Here is a 14,649-nt window from a genome sequence, read left to right as displayed (position 1 = left end):
CACCATGCCTCACATACCAATGACTCTATCCACAGGGTCCGCCTACTCTAAACCCTCCCCCTCCTCCACTCTCCCTGACAACCAACAAACCCAGCAGGATTCCTCCAACAGAGAAGCCCCCCACCCCCAATTGCATTGAAATAGAACTTTTTTAGGTGGTGCTTGAATTGCTAAACATACTGTGCCCTTCTTTGCAGTTGAAGTTTCAAGATTATTTATGCCCTCGAACACCAGGGGAAGGTGAACAAAATGTACAACTACTAGCAGTACTAGCACTGTGTCATATACACATTTTGTTGCCTTGCCAATAAAGAATCTACGATGGTTCCTCAACAGGTGGAAAAGGACAGTATCCAAAGAGCAGGGTTGGGTGAAAACCAAATTTACTTTAAAGGTATATTGTTTGATTGTTATGTCATCACTGTTGAAAGACTTCAGGTTTAATTGTCTAGTTTTCCTAAGTTCAAATATACATATCAGTTCACAGAATAGACTGTTCTTTTTCTAGTGGATCTTTATTCTCTCAAGTGTAAAAGTGAGGGGTACGTGACTTTTGGGTGAAATCTGTTAAATGTAAAAAAGTTGCCAAAACAGTGATGTTATATCATGACAGGACATTTTAGTAGAAACATGCAGTCTTAATTCCTTCATCTCAAACAGCTAACAATTGTGGTGGGTAAATCACTACTAAACAAGTCAGTGTAACTTGTCATGTGTCCCAGAGCATCAGTTATAGCTTGACAACAATGTCCCTGTTGTCCACAAGACTTACTGTCACTGAACCAGAACATTTAGTGGTGGATTTGTGGGTCAGACACTGGTTGGGATGTTTAAGATTCATCACTTTGTCAGAGAACAACATATTATGGAATACGTACAAGTAACATTGAACAGGTGGACATGTGTATTCAAAAGTTCAGAGACAGAATAAGTTCACTTGGAAGGGTTATAAAGACTTTTTGGTGAATTCAAAAATGTCATCCCGAATTCCACTATACCTAACCTCAGTCAGTAATGTATATTTTTATCTTAGTGATCACTGTAATGACTTTTTTTTTTTTTTTTTAATAAACTAAAACTCTTTCTCAGGTGACTTAAATGGCCCAGGAGACCTCACAGAGACAGTAATTTCAAATTTCCCCAGGTTACGGGATGCAGGGGGATTTGAGTTTTTGAAGGCCACAGGCAACACAAGGAGTCAGCAGCTGGCAGTTCTCCCTTCTCACACAGTGAACTACCTGAAAGAACCCAGGCTGTTAATAGCTCATTCTACCATTTATATTTGACACCTTAAAATTACTCTGTGCATGGATCTGGTAACTCCTTATTTCTGAAATAATTCAGTCATATTAGTATTTTTAGATGCTAGTGACCCTTTGCACCAACGTCACAGTTATCACGTGACTAGAGGTGCAGTTCCATTGTGGACGGTAAAAGCAACACAACAAACAAACGAATGAGAGACAGATTATGTCTACCAGCACTGAAAATAAAGTTTTGGAGTTGTCCTGCGAAGTAACTCACCTTACTAAAATACAAAGAATGCTATTTGGAGAAGCTAGCGATAGCAGGGCTAGCTACCGACCCATACCTTATCCCTCCTGATGTGTTTATGGATCTATCAAAGTCCTCCAGTCTACCGGAGTTTAATGCACATGGTCTGTCCCATTCTGTTCTAAATGGAGTATCCCCACACACAGGTGCTGATCTAAAAGCAGACTAAAGTCTGGATGATACCAGTTCTTAGCCTCAGGTTAGATTACCCCGTCGCTGTACTGTGGTCTCGGCAGAGGAATGGATCTCGTAATGGTAAAGGAAAGATACAGCTAACATTAGCTAGCTAGCTGTGTATGTTTTTAACATGTTTCCCCCAGCATGCCATCCAAACTCAAATAGACTGTAACCAAAAGCAGCTCTAATTAATTAACACTGTGTAATAATGTTAGTGTCTGTCATCAGTGTCCTACAGTATTAGCTCTGTTGTTGAAGTGTCTGCCTTTCTACTATCTACACACGGTAATATGTACAGTTCCACCACTAGAACATATGGAACAGCATCATGACAACAATACTTCATATAACATAGTGTAGCTGGTTTAAAAAAAAAAAAAAAAAAAAAAAAAAAGGCAACCACTACAACACAGCTAACATTGTAGGCTACTTATGACAGCCACTGGAACAGAGTGGCTTATAGTAGTTAACCCACTCTACCACCTAGCTAGCATTTGGTGGAGCTAATATGCTATGGACACAAACAGAGCCTGTTCTATCTGTAATATCAGGTCCATCATATCCAGGCTCTGTCTGGAACCCAGCTGAAACCATGGATGGAACTGGTGTGTGCGACTGCTGGACGTGTAAAGCAGGGTTAAAAAATGAACAAAAACAAGAACGTTCAGGTCAAATTCTATATTAGACGGTTTGCCGTCCAGTGTGCAGTCCGGTACTTCCGCCGTCCATCATGGCGCTCGTTTGCGGCGCGAACAGAGCGTGACGTATCATGCAAAGGGTCAAAATATTAGCTACATGCTAACAGGTTCAGCTCACCTGGTTCCACCTGGTCCTGGTCCCACCGGGCTTCTGGTCCTGGCCCGGGTCTGAGGGCGGGGCTGGTGAACAGATGTTCTGGTTTTCCTGGGTGCTGGTCCGGTTCTCAGTTAAACTCAGTCAAGTTTACTGATTCCTCTTTCTTCGGACTGGTTTCTGTCAGCATTAGCCGAACTTTAGCCGAATTTTGGATAAATTAAAACTCCAGGTAAAGTCCATATATTTTATTTTATTATTTTTAAGTTCATTTTCTCTGCTTCCTTGTACTTCTTCCATTTGTCCCTGTTCTTCTCTGCTGCTCCACCGTTTATTCCAGTGTATTTTACTGGTAACTTTAACGTCCTTTCTGTAAAGGTTTAACATCAAACAAATCTCCCTCCACTCTGCTTACGTCCTGTTCGTTGTTTCGTCAGTCATGCGTAATGAGGACGCAAAAGGATGCAAAATTAAGTAAATAAAATAATAAATAAACAAGAATAAAACAAAACGAAAAAAGGATGCGATTTTTTTTGTGATTGAAAACAATAAAATAAAAGGAAAGTGTAAGATGCTGAAAGTAGTTTGTGTTAAAATGTATGAAGTAAAAAGGAAAAGTCAGCAAAATAAAATTACATGGGTCAAGTAGTGCAAGATACAAAAATCAGACATTAAACTTAAGAATAAATTGTCTTCATATTAAAAACATGATGGATCATGTCACCTTGTGCTTCTGCTTCTTACACATTATGGGCATATTTCATAGAATTTGTTTTTAAGGCAGCAAAAACACATTTTATTTAGTGCTGAACAGTTTTTCCACTGTAGTAACAGTTACAGAGCAGTTTAATGTTAACATGTTGACCACAAAAAGCACAAATCTTTCACACAAAGGCACCTGTAAAAGCCAAAAGTACCATGTATTCTTTAAAAAAAAAAAAAAAAAAAAAAAAGCAAACTAAATTTAACTTCCAGTAAAAACAGTTCAAGTAAAACGTGTTTCACATCTGAATTGAGAATGGAATTAACAATAGTTATAATCTCAGCAACAAAATGGATGTACTGATGATTGTGACAGGTCAAACTTCAGCACAGTTTAACTGGACTGTAGAAGTTAAGAAAACCAGATACATTTATTAAAACAGAAATATACATCTGACATGATCAAAACTGTAAAACATCACAGAGTAACAGATAAACGATGGGCACTTTGGTCTATTGAAACAAGTACTGTAGGAATATGTAAAGCTCCAGTTCAGTTAAATTCAGTGTTACTAAACAAGTGCAATTTATCTTTGACTTTCTGACAGCAGTGTGTTACAGTTAGAGGTATTCTGTCACTAAAGTGGACACTTAGTGTTACAAGCGTCACCTGATCTAAAGAGTCCATAGACACTGACCAGAGGGAACATGGATATGGCACCAACCATAGAACCCAGCTGTACCACTGCGCCACACCACACGAGGGCACTGTGACCCTCGTCTCGCAGAATGACTCCAATGATGACCTTTACGTAGGACAACGACAGGACGAACAGGATCCAGGCCAGAACCTGCACCAGAGAATAAGGGGGTGGATTAAAACCAAAATCAGCAAGGTCCAGATCTGTCCACAGTCTGTTAGGGACAATTTCACCCCAAACAGTCACTTTAAATGATTATTTCCATTTTTAGTTAACATCACTAGATGCAATGATTCACAAACAAGAATTTTAACCAAAACTGTTCTTTATGCATGTTTATGGTTTTTACTGTAATAAACAATATCTTTTTTAAATTGTGATTTAATCATTTTTATGTATTTTGGGCTCAATATGTGAATAAAGTAGGTTAAAGTAAAAAAAAATAATAATAATCAGTTCATACAGGTGAAGGTTTGCTGACAAACATAGTTATGATTAACACAAAACTAGTCAAAAATGGCAAAAATAGGCTCAAACGGTTAATGGGCAAAATATCATAGAAAACAGTTGAACTACAATGAAAACTCCACTGCCACATTTCTTTATATCTTATTTCTATATTTACCTAAATTCTTTGCTCTTTATTTTCTGTTATACTTCACCTTTCATTGTCATTCACTATTCTAATCTCTAAGACTTTGCTTCACATTAATTTTTTGCAAACTGTTTGTTGCCAAGAACTTATCCAGTCCCATTTGGCCAAGACAAGTTAATTATGTAAAATAAATGACTGATTGTGTCCTGTGTGAGATCTAATTTAAGAGTACGCAAAGTTAAGTGTTTACAGCTTGACCCTGGAAAGTACAAGTTTTGGCTTTTTTTTTTTTTCTTAAACAGTTGCCTACATTAGAAACATCAACAGTTTTTTCAGATGCATTTTTTAAACATTTTTATTGATGTCTTTTGTGGTGGACACTTGCTTTTTTTTGTATAAAGCTGTGAAACTCTTGTCCTCAAGCGTGGACAGAAAACCCATAGCATGGATCTGAAGAGGATAATATAATAATATAGCATGTGCTTAATTAATTTATTTTTTTTAAATAAATCTTTGATATTTAAAGTCAAAATGCTAAATTAATTGTAATATGTAGTGATTTTATCAGAAGAGTCAATAATGCACCATTTATTTAACATGATTGGATGCACTGGAAAATATATCCTTAAAAAAAAAATCTAATATGGAAATTTGGAAAAAAAAAAAAATTAAGATAGATAGATAGATAGATAGATAGATAGATAGATAGATAGATAGATAGATAGATAGATAGATAGATAGATAGATAGATAGATAGATAGATAGCTTTTGTTTCAAACATAAGTAGGCAAAAGAATTTATGAATTTAAACAGGACACTTCAACATACTGAAGGAAATAAATCAACCAAAAAAGAAAAACAAATGTCATGCAATGTATATCTATGTCACTGTGGCTCTTTAACAATAGTTTGTGTCCAAAAAAAAAAGGAAGAAGCTGAGCTTATATTGTCCAGCCCCAGTTTTACTGGACTTGATTAATCAGCTAATGTATACAGTCCATATAAAGAACAGGTCAGTCATTAAATTACAGAAAAACAGATCTTTATTCGTTGGTAAAACGAGTCTTACTATGAGTAGAGTTCCAGATGGACTGTGGACCAGCAGAGGACATGGACTCAGAGCAGCCATGGCCATGATATAGGCACCAAATCCGGTCCCAAACATGGTCAGAAATGCCATAAAAATGAGAGACCTGCAAAGAAAAATGCAGTTCATCATCATAACATTGTCCAAGTTTCATTAATAACCACATCAACTAAATAAGACAAAACAAAATCTGACTCCTGAGCATTAACCTGCAGGATTTGAGACTGTACATATCTGCTGAAACACAGTTAAAGTCTCCTTAATTAGTGTTTTATCTAAAAACAGGCATGACGCTTCGTTTTGTACCTTATTGGTATAAACATGGCGATAAAGCAGGCTACGGGGTTGGCCACGGCGGCCATGGTGGCGGCTAAATGGTAGGCCTGGTTCCCGTAGGGCAGACAGGAGTACGACTGCACCGACGGCAGCACGGCGTTGGTCAGAGCATTGACCCAGGCCAGAACCACGAAGATAAACACCACCTCGAAGTTGGAGAACGTCCCCATCCCAAAGGAACTGCGAGGTTCCCTCTTGACGGCATCCAACGGGTTAATCATGGGCTTCTGTTCCGGAGACTGGGCGTGCAAAGACAAACCTTGCTCTCTCTTCTGTTGGGCCAGGTCACTGTCGTAGTAAAGGTCGTTCTTCCTCTCCCGGGCCACGGCGGGATGATGGTTGAGCAAGACGAAAGCTACCAAGCACACGACCATCATAGCACTGAGGAACAGGAAGAACATCTGGGCCGAGAACTTGGCCGGCTGGTAGACGGCCTGAAGTTCTCCGGTTCCGGCGGCGGTGGTGTTACCAGAGACGGTGACGTTCTGGCAGTGAACAACACCAACCCCTTGGATCAGAGCCACCAAAGCAGGTACCAGACCACTGAGGCCTTCACCGGCGAAGTACGTGGTCAGGTACTGAGGTCGTAGACGCATCATGAACGGCAAAAATGTCACAGACGAGGTGCAGTCGACGACCGAAAGCAGGAAGCTCAACACCAGCAGGGGGACACTGTGTGAAGACCCTGCTAGCGCCACCGTGTGCTTCCAAAAAAAAGCTAGCAGGAATGTGGCGATGACCCCCAACACCACGATGCCGTAGATGACGGGTCGCTCGTCCAACACCCCGGGGCGAAAACGGTGCATGAGGGTGATGAAGAGAGGTCCAATGTTGGCCATTTGGATGAGGACCGTCAGGTAGGACGGCAGGTACCAGCCCTCGGGGATCTCCGGGACGACCAGGGGAAGCTCCACCCACATCCCATTGATGGCCACCCACGAGCCCATCCCGAAGAGGCAGGCGAGGACATGAGTCAGCAGTGACATGACGAAGGCCAACAAGGTCGGTCAGGGATCAATGAAGCCGATCTGAAACACAGGAACAAAATGGTCCAGCAGTCACAACAGGATGGTACATTTAAATACCAGCGGTCGACACGTGGTTGTGTTTTTTATATCCGTCCTCCTTCCGAGGACACATGACCTTTCACACACTAACCCACTGCTCCCAGAACAAAACACCATGTGGTTCTGACACAAACAGACTCACACAGTAAAATAAATCTAAACCAGGGGAGAGCTCCAACAGGAAACACAACAACAGTAACAGTCGAACACTCTGATCTTTCACTACATTATTATATATGTATGGGTTGTTGTTTGCTGGTTAAGCTCCTCCTAAGACCCAGCAATGAGTTTTCACAGCTTTATTTAACCCATAAAGACCCAAACATTCACAACCATCTACTGATCTAAACTGTTTAATACCTGTTCAACCACAAATTCTATCAATCCATGTCAATAATTGGTGTAAAATACAGTTCTTCATCTTTTCATGGTCATTGGATATGACCATATTTGGACATTCAGAGGCTCCGTAGTTACCGTGGAAACACTGTCATCTTCTACAACATTGATTCACCTGTAACACCCATGGAGTTGGATCAATGACAGTGGAGGAAATGAAGAAAAAAGAAGAAAAAACCTACAAAACAATGAATAATGTAAAAAAAAACCCAAAAAAACAAGTAAGCAAAAAATTACTAAAATATAGTCAAAACAGAATAAAATAAGCCAAATGAGGCAAATTGATTAATAAAATGAACAGAAAATTAATAAGAAATCAACAAAATAATAGGTAACATTAACAAAATGAGCCACAAACTGAACAAAATTGAACACCGTCATCTTCTACAACACTGATTCACCAGTAAAACCCATGGAGTCGGATCAATGACAGTGGATGGAAATTAACAAAAATGAAGAAAAAACTTACAAAATGATAAATAATGTTAAAAAAGAAAAGCAAAAAATTACTCAGTTCTTCATCTTTTCATGGTCATCAGGTATGACCCATTTGGACATTCAGAGGCTCCACAGTTACCATGGAAACACCGTCATCTTCTACAACATTGATTCACCAGTAAAACCCATGGCGTTGGATCAATGACAGTGGATAAAATGAACAAAAATTATTATTATTATTATTATTATTATTATTATTTTGTTTTGTTTTTTTATGTACAAAATAATAAATCGTGTGAAAAAAATAAACCAGAAAATTTACTAGAATTAAGTTTAAAAAAATAAAAAAATAAAACAAGCAACAAAATTAACAAAAACAGTTCAAGTTAAAGTGCAAGTTATGGAAAAATTGCAAAAAGCAGAGGATAATTTTATAATAAATGGTAATAAATCATGTAGGAAAGGTTCAATGTAGAGAAAAATTCATTTGAAAGTCGTCACAGAAATAATTCAGACCAATCTCATTAAATCGTGTTGTATGTCACGCCAGTTCGAATTGCATTTGGCGTGCTATATGTACGCATTTTCATCCGTTCGTGTGTTATTCAGTGCCATTTGATCACGTGTCAATGTACACTAAGATTTCCGCTAAACACATTCGTAACCGCTAACCCTAAACCCAAATCTAACCGCTAATTGTGTGGTATTTTACGCGCCGTGAACATACACGCGGAAAGCTTATAATGCGTACAGATAACACCCCAATTAAAAGTGGCCTGTTATCTGTACGCAATTCATGATATCACGCTGAATAATTATAGATCTTTAAAGATTAATTATCCCAGAAACTGCTTCTGCAAAATTAACCCTAATGCAGAAGATAATATTATAATAAATGTGATAAGTCACTTGGGACAGACCAATAAAAAAATGACTTGGAAGTTGAGACAAAAATAGCTGTGGCTCTTTAAGAGTTCAAACAAAGCTGTCCACTGCAAAGGACATTCAATTAAAAAATAAGAATAAATAATAATAATTAATAAATAATAAAAATGTACTTGAAAATGTGTTTTCACTCAAGACAATTTTTTTCATGCAAAAAAAATCATAAACTAGAAGCACTCGGAGAGCGCAGACCTCCGCCAAGGCTGATCAGTGGCACCCCCCCACCCCCGATCACCACCAAAATTTAATAATTTCTTCCTTATCCCATTTCCAACAAACCCTGAAAATTTCATCCAAATCTGTCCATAACTTTTTGAGTTATGTTGTACACTAATGGACAGACAAACAAACAAACAAACAAACAAACAAACAAACAAACAAACAAACAGACAAACAAACCCTGGCAAAAACATAACCTCCTTGGTGGAGGTAATCATGCAAAAAATCATAAACCTGTACTGTTCTGGGTCTCAGGAGGTTATAGACACATTTCTTTTCTTTAAATCTATCTGTGCTAATGTAGATAATTAGATATTGGTAATATTGATACTTGAATTGATAGTTAAATTAAACATGCTTTCTCTTCTGTTGTATATTTAGCAATGATTACATTGAAAATGTTTTTGTTTGTTTGTTTGTTTGTTTTCATATGTAAACATTGTGTTAATTGTAAATAGGGTTCTGCAAAATAAGTCTGAACTTCAGCCTAAACCCTTTGGGTCACATTATATATGGAACAAGGGATATGATGGTTTGGTTTGGTGTTTAAAATAATTAACGACTGAATAAACTACTACTACTATTAGTACTACTATTAGTACTACTATTACTACTACTATTACTACTACTACTACTACTATTACTACTATTACTACTACCACTACTACTACTACTACTACTACTACTACTACTACTACTATTAGTACTACTATTACTACTACTACTACTATTAGTACTACTATTACTATTACTATTACTATTACTACTACGACTATTACTACTACTATTACTTCTATAAATGTATCAAATGCAGGTTAGAAGGACATGAACCCAGTCTGGTGCTGATATAATCATCTCATCCTCCTGTAAATGTAATCATAACACATCTGTAAAGTCCAAACACATACATATATGGAGCAGCTTCTTCTTCTGTTTGTTGTTTTTCTGATTTGTATCATCTTAAGGGTTCATATTTGGGTTTTGGATGTTGGTTCAGACCAAACAAACCAACTGAAGGAGTCACCTTGGACTGTGTGACCCCTGAACTCCTGCGTTAGTTCTGGATGTCAGATGAGGTGAACGTGATGACACTTCCTGTTCCTCTGGTTCTGAACTGATGTCCAGCAGAACTTCCTCATTCCTAAAGGTCCAATCAGCTGTTTTTCATTCATTGGAGCAGGTGGACGGACAGGCAGATGGACAGACTGGAGGAAAAACCCAACAGTGAACTAACACTCACATCCCTCAGCTTCAGTTTCCTTCTTCTTACCTGGATCTGTTCTTCTGTTCTCCGTCTTCAGAACCAGAACCTTCAGTCCATTGTGCTCACTCTGGTGTTTTAAAACTGTTACATCAGCCACATGTCAGTGTGTGTTCATTCCCTCCCCTTCAGCTCACACTTCCTTCTTCTACCTTCCGAGTCTGGGCTGGACTCATGAGGGGAGGGGCCACACATGCGCACATGCCCCCCCTGCCTCCAGGAAGCTCTGAGGCCGGTGTGTCAACGTCAGGACGTCATGTGGAGGTTTGGAGCTCAGTGATAGGAGGAAGGAGGGTCAAAGGGGGCGGGGTCAGTGACAGAAGCACCTCCTCTTCCCCTTCCCTCCCCCAACCAGCTGACAGTAGTATCTTTAAACACACAGGCTGCAGGAAGAGGATTAGAACACCCCCACCCCACTGCCTGGTCTCAGTTCACTGCTGTTGTTTCCTCAGTCATGCTCCTGTGTGTTCGTATAATTTAAATAATCTAAAGTGGAGACAGACTCTAAACTGAAAATACCTGTTTGTCCAGTTAAACAGAACACAGATGAATGTTTATGTGGACTCTACATGTGTCTGTTAACTGTCCAGTATCTGTGTGGACGTGTTTTATTCTCCATTTGACATTTTAATTTCTACATATTGTAATTACTCTTTTATTTATTTGTTTACTTCTTTGTATTTTATGCATTGTCTGTTTTATCCTGGTGTACAGTGTCCTTGGGTGTCCTGAAAGGCACTTATTAATAATAAAAAAAGTATTATTATTATTATTATTATTATTATTATTATTATTATTATGCACACTTTGCACTTCATGTTATTAAAGGCCATGTTATTTCACACAATTTGTTTTAGGTCAGAATTCAAAAGTTGTTCATTTTCCCATGATTTTTTAAATTCTGATCCATCCACTAAAACCATCCCATAATAAACAGTGTTAAATTCCTACACTAACATCCTTCTACCAAGTGAGTACAAAATGCACTAATTTTAGCATTTAATATTTGACCTACCACAAAAAATAATAATGCATATTAACCAATGTTGGTGTTAGTCACTGACATATACCAGGATGAAAAATAAAGTACTCCAATTTTTATGTAATATATTGGAAAAAATAAATAAATAAATAAAATATATATATGTGTGTGTGTGTGTATATATATATATATATATATATATATATATATATATATATATATATATATATATATATATATATATACATATACATATATTTATTTATTTATTTATTTATTTATTTATTTATTTGTGGTTATTGCATCAAAAAATATGGTTTGTTTACATCACAAACGTGGCATTTCAAGGGTTAAAAAATAAAACAATTATTTGGTGTTTTTGTTTAAGAAAAAAAAAAAACATTACTGCGGCACTGTGCAAATTATACACCTTCAGTGGTTAGGCAGGAGCTCTGTGGGTGGAATACCAGAGGGTTAAAACCTTCTGGTATCAGGTTAAGCATATTATGCACACTTGGTACTTCGTGTTATAAAAGGTCATGGTATTTTTCATAATTTGTATTTGGTCAAAATTCAAAAGTTTAACAACTTTTGAATTTTTGCAAGATTTTTTAAAATTCTGACCCATCCACTAAAACCATCCCATAATAAACAGTGTTAAATTCCTACACTAACACCCTTCTACCAAGTGAGTACAAAATACACACTGACACATTTAGCATTTGACCTAGCATAGATAGCATCTACTGATCTAAAACGTTTAACTTTAGAATCGCTAATCTAAAAACTTTGCTGAAAATTTCACTTCACGTTTCTCTTTATATATATATATATATATATATATATATATATATATATATATATATATATATATATATATATACATATTATTTATTTATATATTTTTTCAGATTTATACATCCTCATGATCCATAAATTAAATGTAGGAAAATACTTCCACTGAAAAATACAAAATGCAGAGTGTAATATTAGAATGAATGGTCCTAAATCACTTGGTCACCACAGAAACAGTTCGAGGTCTTAAACAGTTAAACCACTAGAGGGAATTTTTGTTTCCAACTGTTTCTAACTGTTTATCTGATCCTTTTTTTTAATTAATCATCAGCCAAAACACAGCGTCTGCAGGAGTTTAATTGAAAAAACCCGTTCTGCACAAATGTAACGGCTCCCAGAAAAGCTGTAATAAGACTTCTTCTGGACTCCTTCATGTGGAATAAATGGTGTTAATTGCTCTGACTGAACAGGCTGATCTAAAGCAGCGTCTTGGAATGAACCAGCGTGTCCTTCTGCAGGTTCACATCAGACTGAAAACATGTTCCAGACATAGCAAAAGAGCTTCTGTCAAGGCTGGGACATGTGAGGAGGAGGACGAAGAAGTGCAGAAACAGGAGCATTTAGTTTATATGTGTGAATTTAGATATAGTCTATATTCTATGAACAGTTGCAACAGTGTGCAAAATATAAATAATACATTTATACTGTTTTCAAGAACAGCTAATTCTACACAGTGGGACTTTTTGACACATGCTGAGATCAAATTAAAAACTACTTACTTTTTTCTCTTAAAATGGTTCATTTGCTTTGTGAGAACCTTTGATTTATTGTTAGTTTTTTCTATGTTGTGTATTGAGACATTTAGATTTTATGTAGCATCCCAACTTTTTACAATAAGGTTATATTTAATCAAACTCTTCCTAATATTCAGACCTTTCTGTATTTCTAAAGAGAATAAAATTCCTGACTTTATGTGTCACAGAGATTAATTTATATTTTAACCACTTTTTTTTCTCTTTAACAATAGAATAGAATAGAATAGAATGTTCTAATTCTGTCTTCATACGGTGTTTTAATATTTTTTCTTTTTTTTTTTTGTATTGATAAAATCTTTCCTTCTACTTTTTTTTTTTTTTTTTTTTTTTTTTTTAATTCTTCAATAGAGCATCTGTAACACACAATTATTTCCCCTGGGATTAATAAAGTATTCTGATTCTGAAAATAGAAATCTAATGCACCTTTTTTTCCTGAGTCTTACCTTGTACATATCCTATAATCCATGCATATATTATTATTTGTTGTACATATTTACCATCTGTAGTATAGAGTTAGCTTTTTGTATATATTAGTAGTTTTTGTGTTAATTTAATAGTGTATGCATATACAGGGTGGGGAAGCAAAATTTACAATGAACATTTAGTTGTTTTTTCTCAGCAGGCACTAAGTCAGTTGTTTTGAAACCAAACATATATTGATGTCATAATCATACCTAACACTATTATCCATACCTTTTCAGAAACTTTTGCCCATATGAGTAATCAGGAAAGCAAACGTCAGAGTGTGTGATTTGCTGAATGCACTCGTCACACCAAAGGAGATTTCAAAAATAGTTGGAGTGTCCATAAAGACTGTTTATAATGGAAAGAAGAGAATGACTATGAGCAAAACTATTACGAGAAAGTCTGGAAGATACTATTAAAGAAGAATGGGAGAAGTTGTCACCCGAATATTTGAGGAACACTTGCGCAAGTTTCAGGAAGCGTGTGAAGGCAGTTATTGAGAAAGAAGGAGGACACATAGAATAAAAACATTTTCTATTATGTCAATTTTCTTGTGGCAAATAAATTCTTATGACTTTCAATAAATTAATTGGTCATACACTGTCTTTCAATCCCTGCCTCAAACTATTGTACATTTTGCTTCCCCACCCTGTATGTATATATATATATATATATTTATCTTGTGTGATATCTTTCATTCAGTCCTTTTTTTGACTGTTTCTGCTGCCAAACAAATTTCCATTGTTGCTGTGACAATAAACATCTATTCTATTCTATTCTATTCTATTCTATTCTATTCTATTCTATTCTATTCTATTCTATTCTATTCTATTCTATTCTCAGAATCTCTTTGTCATTGTACAAGTACAACGAAATTAAACTAGAGCTCTCCAGTTTAGTGCAAGAAATTACAAGGCACAACAAATGACAGTAAGAAGGGACACTTATTTACATTAGAAAAAATACAAAATACAAAATAGAAGTATTGCAACTACGAAAGTTTGTAAAAAAAAAAAAAAAAAAAAAAAAAAAAATATATATATATATATATATATATATAGTATATATAGTATGAGAGTAGTGCAAATGACATGAGAAAATAAATATTGTAGGATAAATAGTGTGAAAAGAAAAAATAATATGGAAGAATGTAAACATTAGACAGATATTGCACATGTTATAAGGTATGGTGAGGTCTATTCTATTCTATTCTATTCTATTCTATTCTATTAGGATAACAGTAGATTAGAGGTAAAACATGTTGAATATAAACTGTAAATCCTTGTGGACCTCCTACCTGCCGCTGGGACCTGAACTGC

General features: G+C 36.3%; 1 protein-coding gene across 3 annotated transcripts; it reads right to left on the bottom strand.

Moving 5' to 3' along the window:
• Positions 1-3,296: 3,296 nt before the first annotated feature.
• Positions 3,297-14,649, bottom strand: LOC115436149 (riboflavin transporter 2-like). 3 transcript variants are annotated; one of them, XM_030158916.1, is made up of 4 exons: positions 14,628-14,649; positions 5,915-6,972; positions 5,591-5,714; positions 3,864-4,076 (listed from the first exon to the last, which is right to left on the bottom strand). In XM_030158916.1, exons 2-4 carry the CDS (start codon positions 6,928-6,930, stop codon positions 3,864-3,866), a joined length of 1,353 nt encoding a protein of 450 aa, XP_030014776.1. In that variant the 5' UTR covers positions 6,931-6,972; positions 14,628-14,649. The 3 variants fall into 3 exon arrangements, with proteins under 3 accessions (XP_030014777.1, XP_030014776.1, XP_030014775.1); XM_030158915.1 differs by lacking the exon at positions 14,628-14,649 and adding an exon at positions 10,283-10,433; XM_030158917.1 differs by lacking the exon at positions 14,628-14,649 and having other exon boundaries at positions 3,297-4,076; positions 5,915-6,930.

Source organism: Sphaeramia orbicularis, chromosome 16 (genome assembly GCF_902148855.1).
Source record: "Sphaeramia orbicularis chromosome 16, fSphaOr1.1, whole genome shotgun sequence".
Taxonomy (NCBI): domain Eukaryota; kingdom Metazoa; phylum Chordata; class Actinopteri; order Kurtiformes; family Apogonidae; genus Sphaeramia; species Sphaeramia orbicularis.
Note: the sequence above shows the minus strand (reverse complement) of the source record. Positions and strands in the feature narration are given on the sequence as shown.

Excerpts from the sequence above, each read along its gene's own strand:
- LOC115436149 (XM_030158916.1), bottom strand. The coding sequence starts at position 6,930 with ATGTCACTGCTGACTCATGTCCTCGCCTGCCTCTTCGGGATGGGCTCG. Across the intron at positions 5,715-5,914 it reads GCCATGTTTATACCAATAAG|GTCTCTCATTTTTATGGCAT; the intron begins GTACAAAACGAA and ends TTTTCTTTGCAG. Across the intron at positions 4,077-5,590 it reads CATCTGGAACTCTACTCATA|GTTCTGGCCTGGATCCTGTT; the intron begins GTAAGACTCGTT and ends TCTCTGGTGCAG.